The sequence below is a fragment of the Melospiza melodia genome, chromosome 3 (genome assembly GCF_035770615.1).
Source record: "Melospiza melodia melodia isolate bMelMel2 chromosome 3, bMelMel2.pri, whole genome shotgun sequence".
NCBI lineage: Eukaryota > Metazoa > Chordata > Aves > Passeriformes > Passerellidae > Melospiza > Melospiza melodia.
In genome coordinates this window covers 65,850,883-65,873,453 of record NC_086196.1, presented here as the reverse complement: position 1 = coordinate 65,873,453, position 22,571 = coordinate 65,850,883, and the positions used below count along the sequence as shown (strand labels likewise).

At 37.2% G+C, this 22,571-nt stretch overlaps 1 protein-coding gene across 1 annotated transcript in view; it reads right to left on the bottom strand.

Moving 5' to 3' along the window:
• The window catches only part of THADA (THADA armadillo repeat containing), a 153,049-nt gene that overhangs the window by 85,468 nt on the left and 45,010 nt on the right, over window positions 1-22,571 (bottom strand). Inside the window, exons 27-29 of the mRNA XM_063152087.1 lie at window positions 16,721-16,810; window positions 15,228-15,359; window positions 2,366-2,534 (exon numbers count right to left, since the gene is read on the bottom strand). Coding sequence (XP_063008157.1) covers window positions 2,366-2,534; window positions 15,228-15,359; window positions 16,721-16,810 — 391 coding nt within the window. The remainder of the gene's footprint in view (window positions 1-2,365; window positions 2,535-15,227; window positions 15,360-16,720; window positions 16,811-22,571) is intronic.

Below are 22,571 nucleotides of genomic sequence, written 5' to 3'. Positions count from 1 at the left end.
ATTACATAACTCTGAAACATAACTGAAATATACCTTCACAATTTACTACATCTGGCACTGCCACCTAATTCTGAATAATTCCAGCCTTCCTTTTCAGAACTGGACAGTACATGAATACTGAAATAAAAAAAATAAAAAAATCGAGCAATGAACCTAGTAGCTTTTCATGTCACTGAACAAATCAAATTACTGAATTCCATTTTCATAAGATATTGGCCGTGTATTGCTGGAAAAACGTATATTTTAGTGAGTTTTGTACAGACTTGCTCTTTTTAGTAGAGATTTTTGTCTTGCTTTTATATCAAGGAGGATAATAAATCCTCCACTGTGTCATGGAAAAGCAGCGCAAATAGTTTCAAACACTGCCAGATCACCATCTCTTCAAGTAAGCCTTCTGAGAAATAGTGCTTTAACCAATAGTCCCCATAACATATTTCTACATTTCAATAGGCCTTACCAACAGATTTGCAAGTCTCAATTAACACTGATAAAAAGTAAACTGAAACCAGGCATCTAGCAACCCCTAAAAAGTCACAATACTTCCTTCTCTGTACTGCCTACCAAAAGTGAGAGCTAACTACAGCTTAAACTACCTGGCATTGGTAATTTGGAGCTACAACAAACACCACTGCCTTGCCTCCATTTTTTGCACATCTTTACCCCTCTAAAATATTTCTTCTGAATGTTTTCTTATTTTAAATTAGCAACAGAGAGTTGTCATACATGTCAGGCATACACTAAATTAAATTAAACAGTAAATAAAGATTTTGAGTACCCTTGATTCATAAGCAACAACAGCAAAGCCCATGACAAATGTGAGAAACCAAACCACTGAACTGTTGTGGTAAGACTGACATCTTTTTGGAAGAATATAATTCTCTGACAGCATGGTCTCTCCTTGTGCAGTACAAATTGAAGAAGTAGCTCCTAGCAGCTGCTCAAAACTGATGAAAAATCAGGTTAAAACTCTGGGACTATCTCCCACCTCATAGGTGTGGAAAGCTCCCTACAGCTATGCATAAGATCTCATTCGCAACACTGAATTAAAAAACTAGATCATTGGGCTTTTTCATATCTACCCTCCATTATTATTATTTTTTACTATCTTTCTTCTCCAGGTAACTGAAAATAAGGCAATTAACTCTATGCACTAGTGCCAGTCCATACCCTCATGAGTAGCTATAATCATTCTGGATTGAGGAAGCATTTCATTCCCACTGTTGGAAGAACCGTCTCTTCCTACCACTTCAGGAGCTGTGACACAGCAGGGCTGCCAGCCAATGTGAGGATGGCAATCCCCCCTTCCCATACAGAAACAGCATGTATCCCCTGAAGGTATCATGTGCACCAACTGCTTTCCTGAGCAGGAGCCCATCCCATACCCTGCAAAACCCTCTACTGTGACCAACCGTCATTCAAACCCAGATTCAACTGCCTGAAACTCTTTATAGGTAAAGGTGACATGAACAGCTCTAGAGGGACTTCACCCATTTCCCAGATTTCCTGAAAGCCTTGATTTTAAGGGGAAATAATATGCCTGAAAAGATATAATTAGAACCCAAATCAAAACAACCATACACACCCCAGCACAGAGCTTACAGTGGGAACACGTCCCTAGAAAGCTTGCCAACTAAGACAGACCAACAGAGCTGATCGTGTACAATATGGCTTTGTTGGAGGGCTGCTTGTGAAAAACAGGCAATAAAAATCAGTAACTTATTACCATGATAGCTTGAAAATGAAACACAGTGATCTGACTGCCATAAACCAGGGGAATGATATATGGAGAATGAAGAAATTTCTGATAAGTGAGCAGTTCTCCAGAATGTTTCCAGAATACAACAGTATAAAGCTTACCACAACTTGTACAGCACGCTGACAGAAAGCTGCTGGTATAGCAGGAAAAGCAAATGGAGTGATAAATAATTATGTGGGTCAGTAGCAAGTCTGAATATATATACAATGCTATTGGTGCATGGAGTTCAGCTTTGCCTCAGATGTGCTCAATCATTTTGGGCAAGTCGCACAGATCTCTCTGTAAATACGTTCAGATAGGGATATTTGCTCTTCAAGCACTTTAAGCTCTGGAGATGAAACATTATATGAAATGTAAATGTTACTACTTACAGCTTACTGCCTTCAAATGACAGCTGAAATGTGCATTCCACATTTATCATCTGGCAGAATAAACTCAAAAGCAGTCTTCATCTATGTTTTGACAACGTGTGAACGTTAAGCACAACTCATGGTATGTTATCTGGCTGTCAAGTATGACCAAAAACTTTTTTTAAAACCCCAACAGTAAAAAAAAAAAAGATGAAAAACCCTCCCAAAACAAAAGCAAATGAATGCAAAACAAGCTTACTTGCAGCAGGGTTCCATGAACAGCGTTCTGCCTCATGCCAGGAGCAGCAGAGTCCGGGAGCCCGCGCAGCAGGGCCAGCGCCGTGTGCGGAACCTCAGTGGCCACAAGGAAGGGAACCAGGGCCCGGCCCGACATCTCCCGGCAGCGGAACACGGGGCTGTGCCCACACCTGCAGAAACCACACACACCCCATGGGCACGGGCCATCCAGCAAGCCACCCGGCTGCCCACAACAGGACAAAGGACAGGGCAAAGAAACCAAAACATATTTCTCACAAATTCAATATACAGTCTTGCCATAGTGAAAGGTAAGTCACACCAGAGCTACACCAGAGGATTTGTTGTCATTCACAAGTTCTGGTGTTTACATAAAAGAAAACAAAAAGGAAATAATGCAATTATTTCCTTTTCTTTCTGGATGTTTATGTTACTAATCACATTCAAGTGTATTATGAGTTTGGCTTAAACTGTTAGCTCCATGTAGTTAATCAGACGTTTCCATGAGAACACAACATGGTGCCTACTGAACTTTGGGCCAAATGTCCCACTGGTTTTCAGAATACATTTAAAGGCAGAAATAGAAGTCTCATTATTAGACATTAAATAAAATTATAAAATAATTTCCCATTATTTATAATTAGTATTTTAAAAACCCCACTTTTTATTTAAAATTAACTGCTAAGATGCAAGACTCTATATAAAGCAAATGCCAAGAAGAATCCTTTATCTTTAGTGCTATTAAGGTTTTGGTGACTAGCTGTAGATTTATGAAAATACATGGAGAATGAGTAACAGTAACACATTAACCAGTCATATTCTACTTTAGTACCACGTATACTGAATTGACATGAGTAGGAGTCCTTAATTAGCTAAGTAGGTTAGACTAAGTCTTCCAAAGCCAGCATGTGTCAATTTTGGTATTGCAGGTATAATTGAGCCACACAGAGAAAACTACCTATAGGGTTCAGACATGAAAGGCCAAATGTCATAGGTGATGGAAAATGCAGTAAGGCTGAAGTTATGCTCTGCTACCTCCTAGATGATTGTGATGACTTGAGAGATGGCCTTCCCTACTCCAATACTCTCATCCCTTTCCTCAATTGCTTCCTATGTCTTTTCAGCTTACACAATCCCAGGTAGATGAGATTATCCCCTGCCAAAATGATTTTGTTTTTTGCTGAAAAAAACAAATCCAAAAAACTCTGCAGTGTCACACCCACATATTTAAAAATTAAAAGAAATTAAAATATAGTCTAAATTTTAAAGTATCTGTATCAAATTTAAATCAATACTCAAAGTAGTAGTTTACTTTAGTTCACATGAAAGAAATACAGAGAACAGGTTCCATCTTGAACAAGCAACCAAACTGATAGGGTTTTGAAGACTAAGAAACTAAATAGTCTTAACTGAAATAGATACATTATGCCATGGCATGCCTGAAAGCCACAGATCTCCTTCAGAGGATCTAGACAGAGGAACTACCCCCAGAACCACAGGTTTTTAAAGCAATTTTCAGCCTTGAAAACATGGTTGGATGTTCTATCATGATTTTTACAAAGACCATCTTTACATTTCCTTTTCACAGACTTGCTATCCTTCACAAGAAGATGCTAAAGGAGAACTGTACCAATTAGAAGCTCTGCCACAGGGATAAGCTTCAATCCTATATTGACAAGGTGCAAGAAGAAATTCAGTTTGGCTGTTCCTGAAACAACTTCCTTTTTCTTAATAACAAACGTTTTAATTCTACTCCACAGTAAACTGAAACCTAAGCAGAGATTATTTGCAACCATTCTTTCAGCACTGCTGAAACACATTTTCTTAATTTTGTTTATGACCTTTTACAGATCCCAAGGAATCTGTCATGTTTTCACAGGAGGAGTGGAAAATGGGTAAAATTCCAGGCTTTCCTCTAACTTGTGCAAGGGTACTTTCTAACACTACATGCTTCAAGAGGAGTTTTTTTCCTCAAACACAATGCAATGAATTACTACATATTTTTAATAAACTAATTCATTCATTCATTCATTCATTCATTCATTCATTTTCTTTCTGGATGTTTACGTTACTTACTAATCACATTCAAATGTATCATGAATTTGACTTAAACTGTTAGCTCCATGCAGTTAATCAGATGTTTGTTGTCTTTAACTTTTTTGTCTTGTAAAAACATCAAAGACTTACAATACATGCACCTACATATATGGAGATATAGTATTTTATATGCCAAATTTTGTTCCACTCTATTATTTTATCAAATTCATAATGAAAATAGAAATGACTGCTGTATATTTAGAAAGAAGAAAATAGTTTCATGTTACAGGCAAAATTTTCTCAGCTGTCTGAAGTCCTCCTGCAGAGCAGCCACACAGGTGCCCAGTCATAGTCATGGAGAGCTCCCCCAGGATGCCATGGACCCAGCTCTGCAACCTTCTGTGCCTGAGGGAAATGCAATGCCACAGTCCTACCTGCCCAAAGGGCAAGCCAGCCCCCAGCCTGGCCCTGTCCTACACAGCTGCTGCACACTCAGGCACACTTCTCACACTCCAGGGCGCAGGGACTCACTCCTTAGTGGGAGCCCTCAGAACAGCAGGCCCATGAAGTCTGTACTAAGGAACAAAAGCATCACAAAAGTTTAGGAACAATAAAGCATCTGCTTTATAGGAACATAAATGGGAACACATGGAAAGTATTTCACATCAACAAATAGCTTCCCAAATCTGACAGGGGTTAAAATTCCTACTGTTTCTTCTCATTTATTGAAAAGATTTGTTTAAACATCTAACACTCAAAGAAAATCAATTGTTTTCAATCCCCATCCCCCAGCAAGAAATAGCACTGATAATATTTCAAAACTACTCCTCATTTCACATGCATAAGCCAGATGTCATGCCAAGTCACCACCAGTGACCTATCCCTGAACTTCTGCATACCCTGAAGGCACTTAGGTGTACATCTCATGTTTTGAAGGCACTTGGCTTCATTCCTGAATCATGCAAGAAGTTTGCCAGGAGAATGTCAAAACCTGCACTAGTTTTTCCATCCTCTAGCAGCACCCTAAAACAGAGAGTTTTGATATTTACTGGATCCCACTTACATTTAACCTCTCACCTGTAAATAAAACTAAACAGGATCAATTCTCAAAAAGGGATAGAAAGACTGAATGCAAATAAAACAACTAAGCAACACGAAAATAACATTCCAACCAAATCCAGCAATTTTTTGCTCATTGTTATTTCAAGCTCTAAACCATACACTTTAACACTGAGTCTATTACCTGTGTTGTTAAAAAATTTTATCTTGAATTTAGCAACCATTACGGGAAGCAATCTCACAAACTGCATCAAGAAATATTATTGCACAATTCTGGTAATCACAGTAACTTAGTTTCTATCTGCAGCAAAACCCAGCAGCTTCAGAAAGAAACATTTTAAGGCTATGAAACCATTCAGGTTACTCCTCCTGCAGCAGTTTAGCACACTGCCATCCCTGAGATCAGTCTCATTTATGTGACAGCAGTTGTCTTGTGGGGGTACTGGCAGAAAAGAGACCACCAGACACTCCAAACACTTCACCATCCAGACTCTGCGCTTCACCTGGCAACAGCACAATGCAATTCTGCTGTAGGCTCATCCTCTATGCAGGAAACACCAGCAATGGAGCCTTGCACCCATTTGGACGGCATGGATGGGTGTGCAAAGCTGTATTTAAAACTGCTCCATCTCCTTGGATTTGAAAGGTGCTTGGGGGTGGTGGAGGGGAAGTGCTTCAACTCTGTGACACTACTTTTACATGCATGTCTGATATAAGTCAACTTCAAAATCTAGGAATTATCTAAAATGTTGTCATATGTAAAAACATACATTATGTCAGCCAAATTTTATTACACTTCAAGGCAGCAACAAGAACGGAACTTGCAAAATCTTCATGTGATATACTTCTATTCAATCCTGAGAGCTATTAACAACTGTAGTATTTCACCTTGAACTCAGTACTGTTTATCTAGGTGCATGTGCATGAGGAACTGGATGTAAACATGTTTACTTGAAACAGTCCATGATCAAGAACAAAAAGTCAATAAATCTGAGAAGGTTTCGCTCCGCGTAACCGTAGATTCAATTCAATGCATTTCCAGTGCTCCGTTCCAGCTCCAACACTCAGATCCTGAACCACCCTCCCAACTGATGTGATTTATGACCAGCTCTCATAAGGCACAAAGATTCCATACTCCTCTGCACACATCAAAGTATCTAATTTATTACTCTTGCTGCAAACAACAGAACACTAGCTGTAAATAATAATATCTTAAGCTTCTTCTGGAAAAAAAAAAAGCAAAGAAAAAACAAAACTGCAGGTGTTTCCTATGTCCTTATTTTCCATCCTTTTTCAGTAACAGACTTCATATTACCCAAATTAACAATGCAAATAAGGATTACCTTTTAGATAAAGGTCACAGAAACAAATGAGTAAAATTAATTTGAAAAATTACACTTGTTGCTGAGAATATGTTCATTATACTAAATTCCTACAGTTGTGAGAAGGACTAACAGGGAGAAGAATGTCTATTTCCAGGTTTTACCGGCTGTTGTTACCCCATCTGTGCATTACTAACAAAGTCATTGCTAATTAATGAAAACAGTCAGTGTTCTGCAGAAGGGGCCTCTGAGCTTCTAAGTCAAAGCAAGTATCCTACCAATCACAAAGAGCTTGGAAGAAGAGTCCAGCACGAGGCAGGAGAGGCTTTGCAATTCAAACTAATCACCTCTGCCTGCAAGTTAAAGCCTTTTAACAGGCACCAGGGCTTTTCAAAGATAAAAGTGATTGAAATATATAAATAAACAAAAATCACATACATGGTACTCTTTGAATCCTCACAGCTAGCTGTGCCACAAGGTCCTAACAAATGCATACTAAGAAAAAATTGTGGTAAATCTTCTGTCTGATTCTGTATGGACAGGGTAGATAGTACGAGAAGGAGATTTTGCTTTTCCTCCATGACACAGCTATACAGTCCCAGTTATGTCATCAGTTCTAAAGCAAGAATTAAAACCAAGAAATTAGAGCAGGGGAAAACATGGATGCTGGTCAAAGCTCAGAGAGAAAAGTATTTAGCAACAGATTCAGCTCCTATTACAAGGAGTTGGTTATTAAGATTCAAGAGCATTGTATGCATTCCTCATGATTATACACCAGTTCATTTTTTCCCCTTCAAATTACCTCCTAAAGGAATACCTTTAGTAACTTCAAATGCAGTGTGACAGGCTTCCAAGCTAAGTGAGGTCCAAAAATAGAATTAAAAGCAACACTCATGCTTCCACACAATTAAGCAACTTGGACTTCTTCCTGTAGATCAATCAGCAGGACACTACCTATTTCTTACTGGGAGAGTAAGGTTTCTGTAATACCAATGATAATTTACTACACGTTACCTACAGCTTCTTTGGTTCATTTATTGATTTTCTTAGGTTTATGGGGTTTTTTTTAAGGAAATGCAACCATTTTCCATTTTGTTTTTTCATGTTTCTTAGCAATTAAAGTCTCCATAGCATTTAATTTTAAAAACTTACTTCTCTGTGGAAACCTGTATTGTAATTGGCCTGTTTTGTTGTTTTGTTCTTTAATCTAAGATTAAGATTTAAAAAAAAAAAAAAAACAGAAAAACCTGAGACTTGATATAACTTCTCATTATTTACCTGAAGAGTAGGAAAATATTACAGAACTACCAGCAGTTTGCTGGAGGTTTTAGATCTACAATCAACACATACATATAGCTCAGAAAGTGTTTGAACAAAAACCATGGACAGAAACAAGCCAAATTTAATTTCACATTATTTATGCAGTACTAATCCTCTAAATTCTTATCTATTTTCTTTAAAGTGAAGTTAATGGTTGCCCAAACTTCTAGTCTCTTTATACACTGTGTTAAGTATTTTATTCTTCCAACTTGGGCAATTAAGATAAAACCCTATGTTTTTGTAAGGGCAGTATTTTCCACAAGCACTTAATGAAGCAGAGTAGCCATAAATACTGCAGAAGGTATGCAGGCAAAGTGCACAGGCTTTTATTTGTGAAAGCTGTCCACAAGCTCTGCCAGGAGCTGTTTCTCCATATGTTTTCAAGGCCTTTCTAAGGAAAAATTATAGAAATTTCTCTCTTCTTGTCACCAAGGTCCAGGTTAACGTAAACAAGTGGCCAACTGATACCAAGCTGAATCAACATCAGAAACTTGAATTGTTGTGATTTAGCAAGCCAAAACACCTAGGATCCCTCACATCTGAGTCTATGAAAACTATTACTAATGCTGTGTATAAACTTCAGAGAAGCAGAAATATGTTCTTGTCAAATGGAGATTTCCTATGGAACATGCTGACGCAATTTAAATGGCATCTGTTCTTGAAATCCCATCAAGAAATCTCAAAGAGTTTGTCTAGGTAGGAAGCCTCTAGGTTTATTTAGCTACCACTGAAGTTACATGAGGGTAGAGCCTCCATTTTGGTTCACAGCACTCTAGAGAAAAAAACAACTGCTCTTAATGCAAGGTCATGTAAAAGACAATTTCATTCACAATCATACTTCTACTTTGTTAATTTGTGAATAGTTACCATGATGTTTCACAACTGCAGAATAACAGAAAGAAAAACACACCACTTACTATCCAAACAGTTGGGAAAAAACCAAAACAAAGACTACTTTCTGTTTTAACAACTCTGTCATTATTTTGAACTCTGTGAAAGGGAAGTTGAATGGAAAAATCAAGTCTCAGCACCTTGCAATGATTTTCAAAGCTTCAGATGACTGTAAGCAAAACTGCAACATGAGCAATTTAAAAAACATATCATCAGACCCATGAAAACATCCAAAAGATCTGGGTTCTCAAAGACACTTCCCTTTCAGCCATCCCACCAAAAGTATCTAGCCCATTACTAAAAACCCTTCCCAGTATTGACTCTTCTCAAACTCAGACTGTTCTTTTTAAAGAATATTGCCTTTTTAAAATATCATTATACTTAGTTCCCCGTATCATTGTCTGGATAGTCCATGTATTATTTCTCTCTATTTTCATATTTCTTCATGCAAATACTTTTCCAGAATAAGCTAAATGTTATTTTTTGGATACTTATCTTGACCACTAGAGTACTTGCTGGTTAATTTTAAGTATATCAATGAATAATAAAATTACTTCACCAATCATATTTTTACAGGATCATGTTTCAAGTAAGCATACAACAAATTCAACATACATCACATTTTAACCCAGGATCCCAGCCACTGGTCCTCTTCAGGAGCCTGCAACACTGGAAAAAGAGAATTACTCTCAGTACTCATGAATGCCTTTCTGCTAAGTGTCACCCTTTATTTCCCATGAATCTGACAGCTCCCTGCAGTTTGTGCATATTTCCTAAACTGCTTCAGACAATAATCTGCCAATGACTGATGAAAACAGTGAAAACTGGAATAAAAAATTAATAACAAATACCTAAGGGTTGTTCTTTCCCATCAACATCACTTGGATATGACACATCTGTCTACAGTTCCAGAGGAAAGACAGGAATACTGTAAAGAATGTACAAGCTTAATAAAGAGTTTTAGTAGCTCAGAAGGTCTTCAGCAGCCTACTGCCAATCAAGACCTTTGCATTCTTCCCTAGCATTACAATTTTAACTTAATCAAATTGGAAAAAAATACAGCCTGTTTACAATTTATTTAAAATTGCTAAAAGGATTAAAAGGACTGAAACTCTTCTTATTAATAAATATTTACAGTGACCCATAAATATTTTTAGAGAACAGTATTAATCACTATGCAATCAGGACTGCACAAAGAATAGACTAACTAAAAATGGGAGATTTCCAAGACAGTCCCAATTCATTAGTGATAAGCTCAGTGGGGAAATTAATTCCTGTCATTCCCTCCTTCTCCTCCAGCTATGCAAAATTTCCACTTTAGATGTCAAGCAAGAGATAAAAGATAATAAAAATCTAAAAGACAATGTATGCTTTAGGAGTGCACACTGCTTCTTTTTTCCAAATGTCTAGACCAGCCCATGTTTTGGGAACCTTGCCCATAATAAAAGAGGTGATCTGTCTTCATCTTGCAATGACTGGCCAGCCCCATGAGCTTCCTCAAGGAGGACAGGGCATTCCAGTGAGTCAGAGCCTGCTCCCAGCCTCACAGGGATTCCATATAATGCAGTATTTGCAAACAGTTATAATGCTGAGCACTTATACTAAACAAACAATAGGAACTAAAAAAATCCCAAAACAAATAAAAAAACCAGAGACCAAAGACTGAGAAGATGTGCAACTGAAAAGGGAAGCCAGGGAGATGCTTTCATAAACAACTGTAATCAAAAGGAGCTATTGTAATACAACAAGGCTGCAGCACACAGCTTGTTGGATATTTTAATCTATTATGAAAAGACATTCCCACAAAAGCTCTTTCCTTATCAGACCCCTGGTAAGATTCCCAGTCTTACAGAAATGACAGCTGAAACCAGGGATGTTTTAATATTAATTCTTCTAGCGCTGCCATGCCACACTAAAATACAGGGAAAAGAGGAGAAAGGCAGAGGAAGTACACTCAGCACAGTCATCTACCTTGTTTGGCCACTTACCAAAAGATACCAGTGCTCAGCCTACAGAAAATCAGATGGCTGCTTTCAAGGCAGATTCAGGATGATATATCAAACCCACATATATAAATGCACATGTGTGAAACAAAACAAACACCAGCAAATCTGCATTTAAACTTACATAAACAGCAATTTCAGCTTATAAAATATATATACATGAATTATTTCCACCAAGCTCTTCTCAAACAAATTGAGGATATCTGGTTACTAGAACTTCACCAATGGCCTGTTTCTTGAGCTTCTCTTCCTATGTAGCCCATACAGACTTTGTCACGGAGCTACAGTGGAACAGAACCAGTCACCTGACAGACTGGATATAATTTCACATAATCAAACACAATACAGAGCAATCAAACTTATTAACACAAGTCAACAAAGAGTAACTTTCTCAAATGAGCAACGTACATGCAAGTAACATAACTGACTGGTAAAAATTCAAATTCACACTTCCTTTTGCAATATTAATACTACTGCATCTGAGTTCTTTTCCTTAAGGAGTGAGCTCTCTCACATTTATGAAATAGTAAGACACAACTGAAACTCAGAGCCTCGGAATTCATGGTCAGCTGCTCTGCTTGCTAGGAAGCCAAACTAAACCCAGATCAATCTATTTATAAACTCATAGGTGATAAGAATTTTCTGTCTCCTTCCCTAAACATTCTGTTATGAATGGCTACAGGTTTTATTTTTTTAATTAAAAAATGACAATGCTCCATCCCACAGAAACTTTTTCCTCACCACATACAGTTTTATTTCCCTTGCATCTTAGTGTCCATCATTACCTACCAGTCACAGTGATCATCCTTGCACATCAATGACAAGCTCTTAAGCACAAAACCAAAACCCCATCAGTCCAGAGTGGTGGATGGAGAAGGGCAGAAAGGGAAAGAGGACAGCTGTAAAGTGCTTCCCTCTGCCATCCACCCAGGTCTCTGACTGGAAACAGCATCAGGGCACTTGGGAATTTCGCTCTGCCATTCTCCATGAAGATGCATTACAGATTACAAAATTCTGCCCATGAAAACGGTGTCTATTTCATAACTGTTAATTTCATGGGAAATGTTCACATTTCTTGCAACATAACACACCTAGAAGCAGCACTGCTTTGAAATCTATTTGCTGAACTTCTAAAAAGGAAATTTCATGAAGAATTAAGTTTTGTCAAGCAGAAGCCAAGGCACATACATCCAATGAGGTTTTAAAACCTTACACTGTTTTAAGTTTTAAAGCTAGTTTTTATAAAACTTTCTAAAATATTATAAAGTCACTCTCTTAAACAGAAGGTAACTATTCAATTTTTTTTCAATTAGTGAAAAAGTATTCAAGTTAATAAAGCAATACCCATTTTACTCCTTCAGAGCATTTGGCCCAGAACATTTAACAATAAACAAACACTCTGTCAGTGCCATGGTACAAGAGGACATAAGGTAACTCAATTCTAGATCATTCTGAAGAGATTACAGGTCTTTGAAAAAAGGAGAGGGAGGCAAAAGGGAGGTTATGTTTTTGTTTCATACTTAAAACATTACCTCCCGATTACCTCCCTTGTTAATCAAAAACATGCTGTACATTCTTTCATCTTAGAAAGTAACCATTAAAACAGACCTATCTAGCTCTTTAAAAAAAATAAAAAGTGAGGTAATAAGTTGTGAATCAAAGTGTTCCCTTCCAAATAAAACATCTGCAGGGGGAAAAATAGCTTAATAGAACTGCAGATAGGTAATCAAATGCCCTAGTTCAACAGGGAGTAACAACTATGTGCCAGAGATTGAGATTTGTCCTTGCAGCATTTAATCCTGCTCACATTGTGCAATTCATCTCGGCACGGTCAGAGCAACCACAGCTCTACTCCCACCAGATGGAAAATTCCACTCGAGCTTAAGGGAAACTCTTCAAAAGCCCAACTTGAATTCCTTCTGCTCAACCCAGTTTTGTTCACAGAACTGCTTGCCTGCAAGCAATATTCTGTTCATCTCCTCAGTGCAACAAGTGGATGTTGCTTCCCTGCAGGCTCAGCCCTGGAATGGGTATTAGGACCTCATATGGGTCACACTCACCTTTCCTGTCTCCTCACCACATGGCTGCATCCCTCCCTGACACTGGTACACCATCCTCAACAAAAATCTCATGGTGAGGCATGGTATGGCATGGCAATTACGTGTTATCATTGCATTGGACTACCATGTAGTTATATGTATATGCAGATGCTATAGAACACAACATTGCACTGAGAAATTCAAAGAGACAGTTTATATACCCAATTTAATGAATTGGTACACAGGGCCCTTGGCACCAGACCTTCTCTTTGATCCTCTCTAATAGGTTACTTCATTACCACCTTCTGAAGAACAACCAAATGAATAAGAAACAATTTTATTTTTGTTCATCTGCTACAACATAATGAAAAATAGAAAAGGGAAATAGAAGGGAAAATAGCAACTTATTTGTTTTACCAAGATAAATCAAATGCAGTCAAAATGAACTGAAAACACTTACAACATCCAAAGGACAAGGGTGTAAAAACTGCAGACAGAAATATAGACAGTAACAACACACTGAGCTGTATCATAAATACATTCACCTCTGCAGAATCCTTGGTATTGTCCCTGGGCAACCATAAAAATTTCAACACTTATGCTAAGTAACAAGACAGAAAATGTACATCTGTACACCCATCTACAACTTTTTGTCACAAATACGTAGTAATTTTATGCTAGTTTTACACCTGCATCCCCAGCATTTACTACCAAAATCAATGGAAAGGAAATCCAGAATACAGCATCTTTACCTGCCACATCATTCCTCTTTAGGAACACATTTAAAGGAAAGTAGGTCCCACAGTACAGGTCTCTTAAATATTCCAGGTTCTTAGCTTAAAGATTTTATTGGGATTCTCCCCCCACATCTTCTGAATGAATGTAAATAACCTCAAAACAATAAGCTAGGTAACTGTGAAAAGTTATTTGGCTGGTGTATGTGCCTTGCAAAAAGTAGTGGTCATAACAGAAACAAAGACAAAACTAAAAAGTTGCAACCAAAAGCTTATCAAAAGGTAATCTATTAGCAATAACCAAAATTATGCTGAAAGATTGCATTAAAAAAAACAAACCACAAACAAGCATTCTCCATTGCATTAATAAAGGCATCAAAACAGAGCCAATTACTGATGTAACAAATAATTTTAAATTATTAAAATTAATAATTTTAATAATTTAATTAATAATTTTTCCTGAAAGAGCATTTCGGATTCAGATACAGCAGAAAGCCAAACACATTTTATTGTTAAATAGAGTGTATTTAAAAACTGCTACTGCAGGTTTTTTCCTTTCAGAAAAAATGGTTATTAGCATTTATTCTTGAAAATTCATGACAAATTATAAAAGGCAACAGATACATCACCTCTGATGTGAAAAAGAAGCAGACAGAGATGCTATTTTCTGTCCAAAAGTAGTTAAAAAATTGAAATATCTTATGATAACAACCTTGTCTTGTTTCACTACTAGATGAGCAAGATTAAGCATGTAAGTTTCTCACCCTACAGCACTGAAGCTTTCACACAGTTAGCAGGACTTGCTCTCAAATACTGGTGATGCTCATTTCCTCCTACCCACCACAGCTCTGACTCTGTTATGAGGCTCCTAATCCCAAACAGGAGTCATACAGAGTAGCAAAATGTCTGCTGAATATCTTCTTGTAACCACCATATAAATGAAAGTTACACTGTATTAATATTTGAAAAGTCATCTTAGAAACACATTAGATAAAGGACAGATCCCTATCTTTATCTAAGTATATTCATGGGCGGATATGGAAAGAGATACATACACACATCTACAAACCTACATATTAGACATTACATTTATGTGTTACAGTCAATCATTCTGCAGGACTGGAAAAAACCATCAGAAGCTTGTATAGCAAATCTTGCACTGCTAAAAATCTGTCAAACTCACCAGTTTTAATCTACCCTCTCAGGGGCAGCAGTGAGGCCATACAGCATTTTTGCAGATGAAGATTTTCAAACAAATCATACAATGACTTACGTAAGTTAATATTCTTTCTAATTCTCCAAAACAATAAGAATACAGGAAAGTACAACCAATGAATACCAATTTTTCATTTAAGGACTAAAACTGAAGAGAAACTTAAAAAAGGCATTTTATTAAAAAAAAATCTGAAGATTAAAGAAAGAACTCCCATCACATAAGAAAGCACTACAAAATCACCTTACCTTATAATAAAGGGGACAAAAGGTGCTATGCTGAGAGCTGAGTGAGAGCCATCCATTGGAGATGGATACAGTCTTCCCAGGATTAAGAGCAAAAGAAACAGGCTTGGATGGATTTTCAACTCTTCAGTTTCACTAAATGAAAAGGTGTAAGAAGCATTTGGTGAAAAAAAAGCATCCTCCTTCACACTAGACTTGAGCCTCCTTCCCACAAAAGAGGCTTCTGCATCTCTGGTTCAAGGAGTTATCCTAGGCTGATCATTGCAGGGGAGTGCAAACCCTGCTGGGATCAAATATGGCATCCAGTTCTTCTGCAGAGGACCCTTCTAATGAAGACACTCATGGCTGTACTGCCTTCACTTTCCCACATTATTCCAAGCCTCCTTTATTCCCAAATGTGGTGAGCTGCCTTCATTTCTAAAGAATATTAAAAACCTGCAGATAAGGTTTTCCTATGAACCAGGAAACAAAGATCTGAGTTACAAAAAGGTGGTTTAAAAAAGTACTTTTATCAGTTTGAAAGGAATTGTGGATTTAGTAAATAACATGTTTGACTGAAGAATAGCTCTTGTCAGTGACACCAAGGGTCTACTATTCATATAGTATAAACAATCAGAAAACCAAGTTAAAATCAATACTTTTTGATTTATTTAACAACTAATAATAAGATACAAGTCTTAATCCACATTGAAAAAGCATTCATGACCAACACTTCAGACAGCAGTTTTCAATCTTTTTCAACTGAAAACCTTCCCAAAATTTGCAGTGATGACACCTTTTGTAAAGTCAGGTAGAGTGGATTGCTGTGCAGAAAATACACAAGCTCTTTTCCTAGAGCAGAGACTGCAAAACATGGAGTAACTGGCAAAACTTCTGCTTCCTAGGCCCATTAAACAGTCAGCTGAACCTCACCCATAAATCAGCTGCTCAATTTCCACAGTTTATATCATAGCATTTCAAGAAAAAACAAAGCCAGCACTGGTTTACTTTACAAGTTCGTGAACCTGGAGGTAACAGCGTCATCCCAAATGGTATCATCTGCATTGATCAAATTGTAGCTCTCAGCCACCATTTGTGGAGTCTTAAAACAAGATCAAGGACCTTCCCCAGAGTCAGTGTGCCACAGGCTGGAAAGTGTTCATGTGGTGTTACTTGAGGCCTATGACCCCATATCACTTAAACATGCTGGGAAGCATCATTGTTAAATGTGAGACACTCAAATACCCGGGCTCTGTTTCCCTAAAAAACAGAAGTTCCTTAACATCTGATCCTAAGAACACAGAAACTCTTAATTAGCCAACAGTAGTGCAATCTTCAGAGACTTCATGCAATGTGCCAAAGTTAAAAGAAAAAAGCCTTAGCAAAAACATTAGAACTGTATCATTTCAAGAAGTACTGATGCATACAATGGCACTAGGGTGTGTGTGTGTGACACAAATCAGTTTAACCTTTTCACTTCACTTTGTATCTCAAAGTTTTCTCAGACATCATCTTACCTGCTCAAAGTGCTGGTTACAACCTCTAACTGCTTGAGAAGGAAAGGATAAAGGCTTGGAAACCGAGAGAAAAACTCCCTTCCTGTCATTCTGCAGAAACGAATGAAGAAGAGTCATAATTAACATTCCACAGTAATTAATTCCACTCAAAATATCAGCTTATTTGTTGTATTTCTGATGCTACAGTGAAGCTGGAGAGGCAGAAGAACCACGCACACACAATGAACTCACAAAAAAGGCATAATGTTTTCATGGAAGATAGTGATAAGAGTGCAGTTTACACAAGTTAAGTGACTGTCTCTATGTGTGCTCACTGACACTTCGTCAGCTAAATTGGGAAAAAGGGATCTTAGCCCCTTGACCACACCAAAAAGAAAAAGATACAACAGTTTAAATTCTGACAGTATTTTAACAATATTCTGGTTGAACAAGAGAAGATGACACTTGCTTCAGCATGGCTCATGTCCTAAATAGCTAACACAATACACTTAGTAGACATGTACTAACAGAGAACTCGATGATACTAAAAAGCACCTCATAGAAGTAATTCATGGAAGATTTGTCAAATGCAGTGTCAGAAGAGTCTGAGCTTCCATTAGCCCTCTTTCCAGTGCTGCTTCCAGCACATGGCATTAGTGACACTGCAGGCCACTTCTGCTTCCTTAGATGGAGCAAGCATGTTCAAAACAGAGCAACGTACAAACACCTCAGGAACTCATCCCTAGCCAGAACCACTAAGGTGGCACAGTAAAGCTGCAACAACAGCAAACCAATCCAAGCTAAAAAGATGTAAGTAAAAATATTCTGTATTTGTTTTACAATCTTTTCATCAGATGGCTTCATGGTTTATATGAAACCACTCAGCATCATCCAAGCAAGAACCACTTGAATGTTACTGTGGGGGAAGCTCTAATTAGACATAGATGGTATGCAGATTAAAAAGACTTCCTTTAAAAATAAATAAATGAAAGGCCATCATTTAGAAAAACAAAGCCAACTGCAGAGTTTGCTTGCCACAAGATCAACCAAGATAAATGATCCATGTTAGCATGACTCCAATGCAAAGCTTCCAATAAGCAGACAGATCCAGGTTTGGAAAAATAACACAATGAGATGGCAAGACTGAATGTGCATAAAAATAAGCAGACAAAAAAAAAAATCATGCACAAGTAAACGAGCACATGGCAAACATCAGCACAGCTCCTTCCAGCACTCAGCTAACATAACATGCCTTAGCCACAGGCCACAGAATAAACACAGCAAAACCAGACTGTTAGGTGGAAACAAATGTTCAAAGAGGGACAGGAAACTTTCCCAAGGCACTTAAGAAAAATTCTGTGAATATATATACAATATAGTGAATTGCTAGAACTAAAAGGAAGGAATCTGCAGTAGCTGTCATAGCTACAAAGATTTCAGCTTATATTAATTCAGTTTTAATGTTTCCATGTATTTTATTTAATTGAAGGCTAATGAGAACAGTTTAAAGACATCAATATTGATAATAACTGGTTATTTAAGCAGAAGACACCCATGCAATTTTTTCTAACAGTGTCCTCAAAACTACTTCAATTTCTTTGCACATAAAGTAAGTAGCAAACTGAAGATGCAAAGCCAGAGACAGCATAAAACCTAAGATCTCTCAGGTCAAACAGCCCATCCTACTGAATTTCCCTATGTAAAACATTAAGAACTCAGTATTTAAAAAGAAAAGGTCCTACCCAAAAATGCTGTGACCTCTTCATCTCTTGTGCTACAGAGTGCAAAAAGCAAAAGCAGAATTTGGGTCAAGTTTCCTATGGAATGGATGGCCACTGCTGAAATATTTAAGAGAAGACTACATCCAAGTAGCATCTCACAAGTACTTTTAACCAGGTTCATTTTTAACGTATTAAAAATTCAGCAGCCACATTTGAATCAATATTAAATAATGGAACTGAGTATCTTGACAAAGCCTCAAAATTCTTTGCAATTAGCATGGTTTCATAAATCTTTTTGACAGGAAAAGAAAATTGTAACTACTGAAGTGGGTAACTTACATAACCTACATAACCTCCTACTTGCTTTACTGCTCCAGAGTTTATTGATAGAAGGCAGCCTAATCAAAACCACTGACAGGCAGTATCTGCAGAGAAGATGTCCGCAAGCATTTTCAGAAAAAAGGAGACACAACTGTCTGAGGAGGTTGTTAAAGGGCCTCCAGTTCAGAGGGGAAACAAGAACCACTACACATTATCAGAAGTGCTGAAAAATTAAAAAGTGTGCTCAAAATGCAAGGCATTAATTTAAGTGTGAATCCACTGCTTGGGGATGTCAAGGCAAGGAGATGCACAACTGGGAATAAGCAGGAAGCAAAACAGCTAGACAGTATGGAACACAGGAATTCAGTTGTTTCACTTTTTAATGCTGACCATGCTTTTTGCTCCTGGAAAAATGTACACACAACTATTTGTGTAGTGTAATTGAGACTGGAACAACAAAAAGTATAATGGTTGTGCTCTTCAAAACTGCTCATGACACTAAGCCACATATTTTATATTAATTTCCACAAAAAACATACTCCTTTAAAAAACAAAAACATGAGATATGTCCCATGAATCTATCACTTGCATGCATGCATGTACATATGCACACAATGTGAGTTAGGGATAGCTTATTCCCTGTGAACCTATCTTTAAAAGAAGACAAATCCCTGACATAGCTATAAAAGAACATATCAAGTAAACGTGGACTAAAACAACCCAAAAGCCACTGCCAACAGTCTTCATGAAACAAACTTGTTCTTCCTACTCTATGACAGATCTGACAGGGAACAGTAAGTTGAAATTAAAAATACAGATAACTACCTTCCCATTAGTCACTGCCATAGTTCAAACACAGATTTTTGGCAACAGAGCTACCATAATTAAAATCTTAAACCAAACATTGTGCAGATCACAAGATTTTACATCTACTCCCCCTAAAATATGTTTATAAGAGAAGTAACTGAGAAGAGCCTTAAGATACTACTATTTTACCCCATGTCCAGCTGGAACTATTTTTATATTGCTTCAGAGATCATCTTCAACAGTACGTTCAACCACAGACTCGATAATAGTATTTTCTTTTTTCCTTTTAGCAACTCTAAGAAGCACAATTTCACAATCCAGAATTTCAAACAGGATTGCTGAGACTCAAACAATGAACTGGTGGAAGGTTATTTACACATAGAGGAAGTAGAGTAATGAGACAGAAAAGTTATCAATGGGTCGATGATGCTTACAATAAAATCCGTCTTCCCAAATGTAAAATGTCATTCAAGTACACAATTAAAATTATGCTTAATGTAGAAAGGCTGAGAGAGAAAGTAATGGAAGCACTTACATCCCATAAAATTCACTTGCAAAAATAATTTGAATAACTGTATACATGCAGGATACTGCAGTACTTAAGAAGATGCAGTATTTACCTCTCACAGAGTTTCCAGTTTAACAATATAATGTTTTTTTCATGCAAGCAATTCTGCACAAAAGCCAGATGACAGAGTACAACCCATTCACAAAAGATTTCCTTTTGATGGCTAGACACAGCAGTCATGGTTTAACACTCAGAAGACTGACTGAAAAAATGATGTTTATTTAGAGAGACATACAATAGTTTCTTTGCCATTTTCATTCAGTTCTCCCTACCTGAAAAGATGTTCCATTAACAAGAAACAGTTATACAGAAGTTTCTTCTGCACCATGTAATACAGAATCAGGCTACATCCACCACTCCTATCACTTGTCTGTGTACCCTTGAGTCAAACTCTTTCTCCTAAATAGATTCTGCAGCAGGCAAAACTGGGGGGGAAGAAAAATCTTTCACCAAATATAGATGTCCCATCAACTGGCAAGAAGTTACTTTGAAGGCATGTGATGATAGGAAGGACAGAATTTAACAGCTAGCAATAAACACTTGGAAAACAACTGAGTCACAGCTAAGTTACAGAAAACCAACTAGTGCTAGAGGTAAAAATTAAAAAAAAAGAAAACTCAAAGCAGACAGTAAGTCTGTAAGACTTCAGGGAAGGTTTGATACACAGTTTAGAGTGTTGATAACGCTTCTTCAGAAAAGAGGCAAAAACTGGTCCTACTTCCGCTGAAATAACCCAACTCAGAAGCCCTTATTATACACTTGAGTGTCAGCAGTTCTTCCATTCACTTAGCACCAGTTCTTTGGCTTTATCACTTTTCAGAACTGAACCTGGAGAGGCTTAAATTAAGCCAAAAATCACGAGCTTTAAAGTTTTCACATGCTGTGCTTGTGGAGATGTCAATAACACCAAACTTCTAGAACCAATTCATAAATGCTTCTAGAAACTGACATCTCCAGAGATTAAACATTGTGTTTGCCTCAGCAGCAACCTGATGCTACAGAACTCTAGGGTTGACATCTATGTTTATTTAATTAATGCCTTTCTAACAAAATTCCACCTTTATACATAACAAGTCGATGGATTATTTAATTGCATTTTGAAAATACATTTAAGAATAAAACCATGGATGTTGCAGTGTTCTTTTTAAAACTGTGCTGTACACTTAAGAGAACACTCTAGGAGATTAAAATTCTGCTGTGACACTGGAGCATACATATCATTTTACTGTGACGTGTCAGAGAGTACCTGCTTCTGTTCTTTCATTTATTTTTCAGAAGAATGAAGCTTTCTAACCTTGTGGGCTGTTTTTAGTAACTGACACGTAAAAGAACATCAGCAAACATGTTCATATTTGAGTATAGCACAGGTAGGTGAGATTTAGAGACAATCTTCAGAGGGCAGCAAAAGTTTCTGGTGTTCTTTTTGAAACACAAATATTGCTAACATCTCATGTCAGCTGACAAATACATGGTCATATTTTACAGGGGAAAAATACTACATTTAAAAATAAAAAATACAACTGGAATGTGAACAAAATATAGACAAGGCACACTTGGATCAGGACTAAGAATATAGTTTTGATGAAATTACAGAAATACTTTTAGTTGTCTCCTGTAAAACCTACTTGTGTAGTAACAATCCTTACACTGGAATCATTAACCCCATGTCAGATGATCCTTTATGTTAAAGAGCAGTAGTGCAGAAACAGAATCCAACATACTCCTGGCACTGCAAGAACAACTGCTGCTGAAAGAACTTGAAAACCAGAACACACTTTGGCAAACTGTCATTCAAAATGACAGATTTATGTAAACAATATACGTTCTACACATTGGCTACTTCTGACATTGCTGAATTATGAAAAAATCTCACAATGCAACTTAACTAGACTAACCTGACTAGACTAGGTTTTAGTTGCCCATTTTAACATTTGTGTTCTTTCCCTGACCTTTATCACTTATTAAACAGCTGGATGCTGTCTCAAAATATAGAAACCTATTTCCCTACTAAGAAAGATAGATTTCAGAAACATAAACTCAAAATAAATGGGAAACCTTTTCTTTTATAACTACATAGAAAACACCAAGAAAAAATGTATGGCAGATTGATTTATGCTGAGGTTATGGTAAAGACCAAAGCTAATTTCCGATATGCTTTAAGAATTACATTAATTTTTTGCTCCTTTAATAGGACTAAATTATATGACAATCATCTGCATGCCATGACAGGACGAGTAACAGCAATAAAGGTACAAAAAACAGAAAGGTTTTAACTACAGGGGAAGCAAAACTCAAGAGAATTTACTATATTTGACACCAAGGGTAATGCTATCTTTTATTTTAGAACACAGCAAAACAGCATAATATTATATAACTACAAAGGCAAATATATAACACTTGAAATTATTCAAAAGTGGTAGTAAGGAGAACAATTCACAAAACGACACACTTTGCA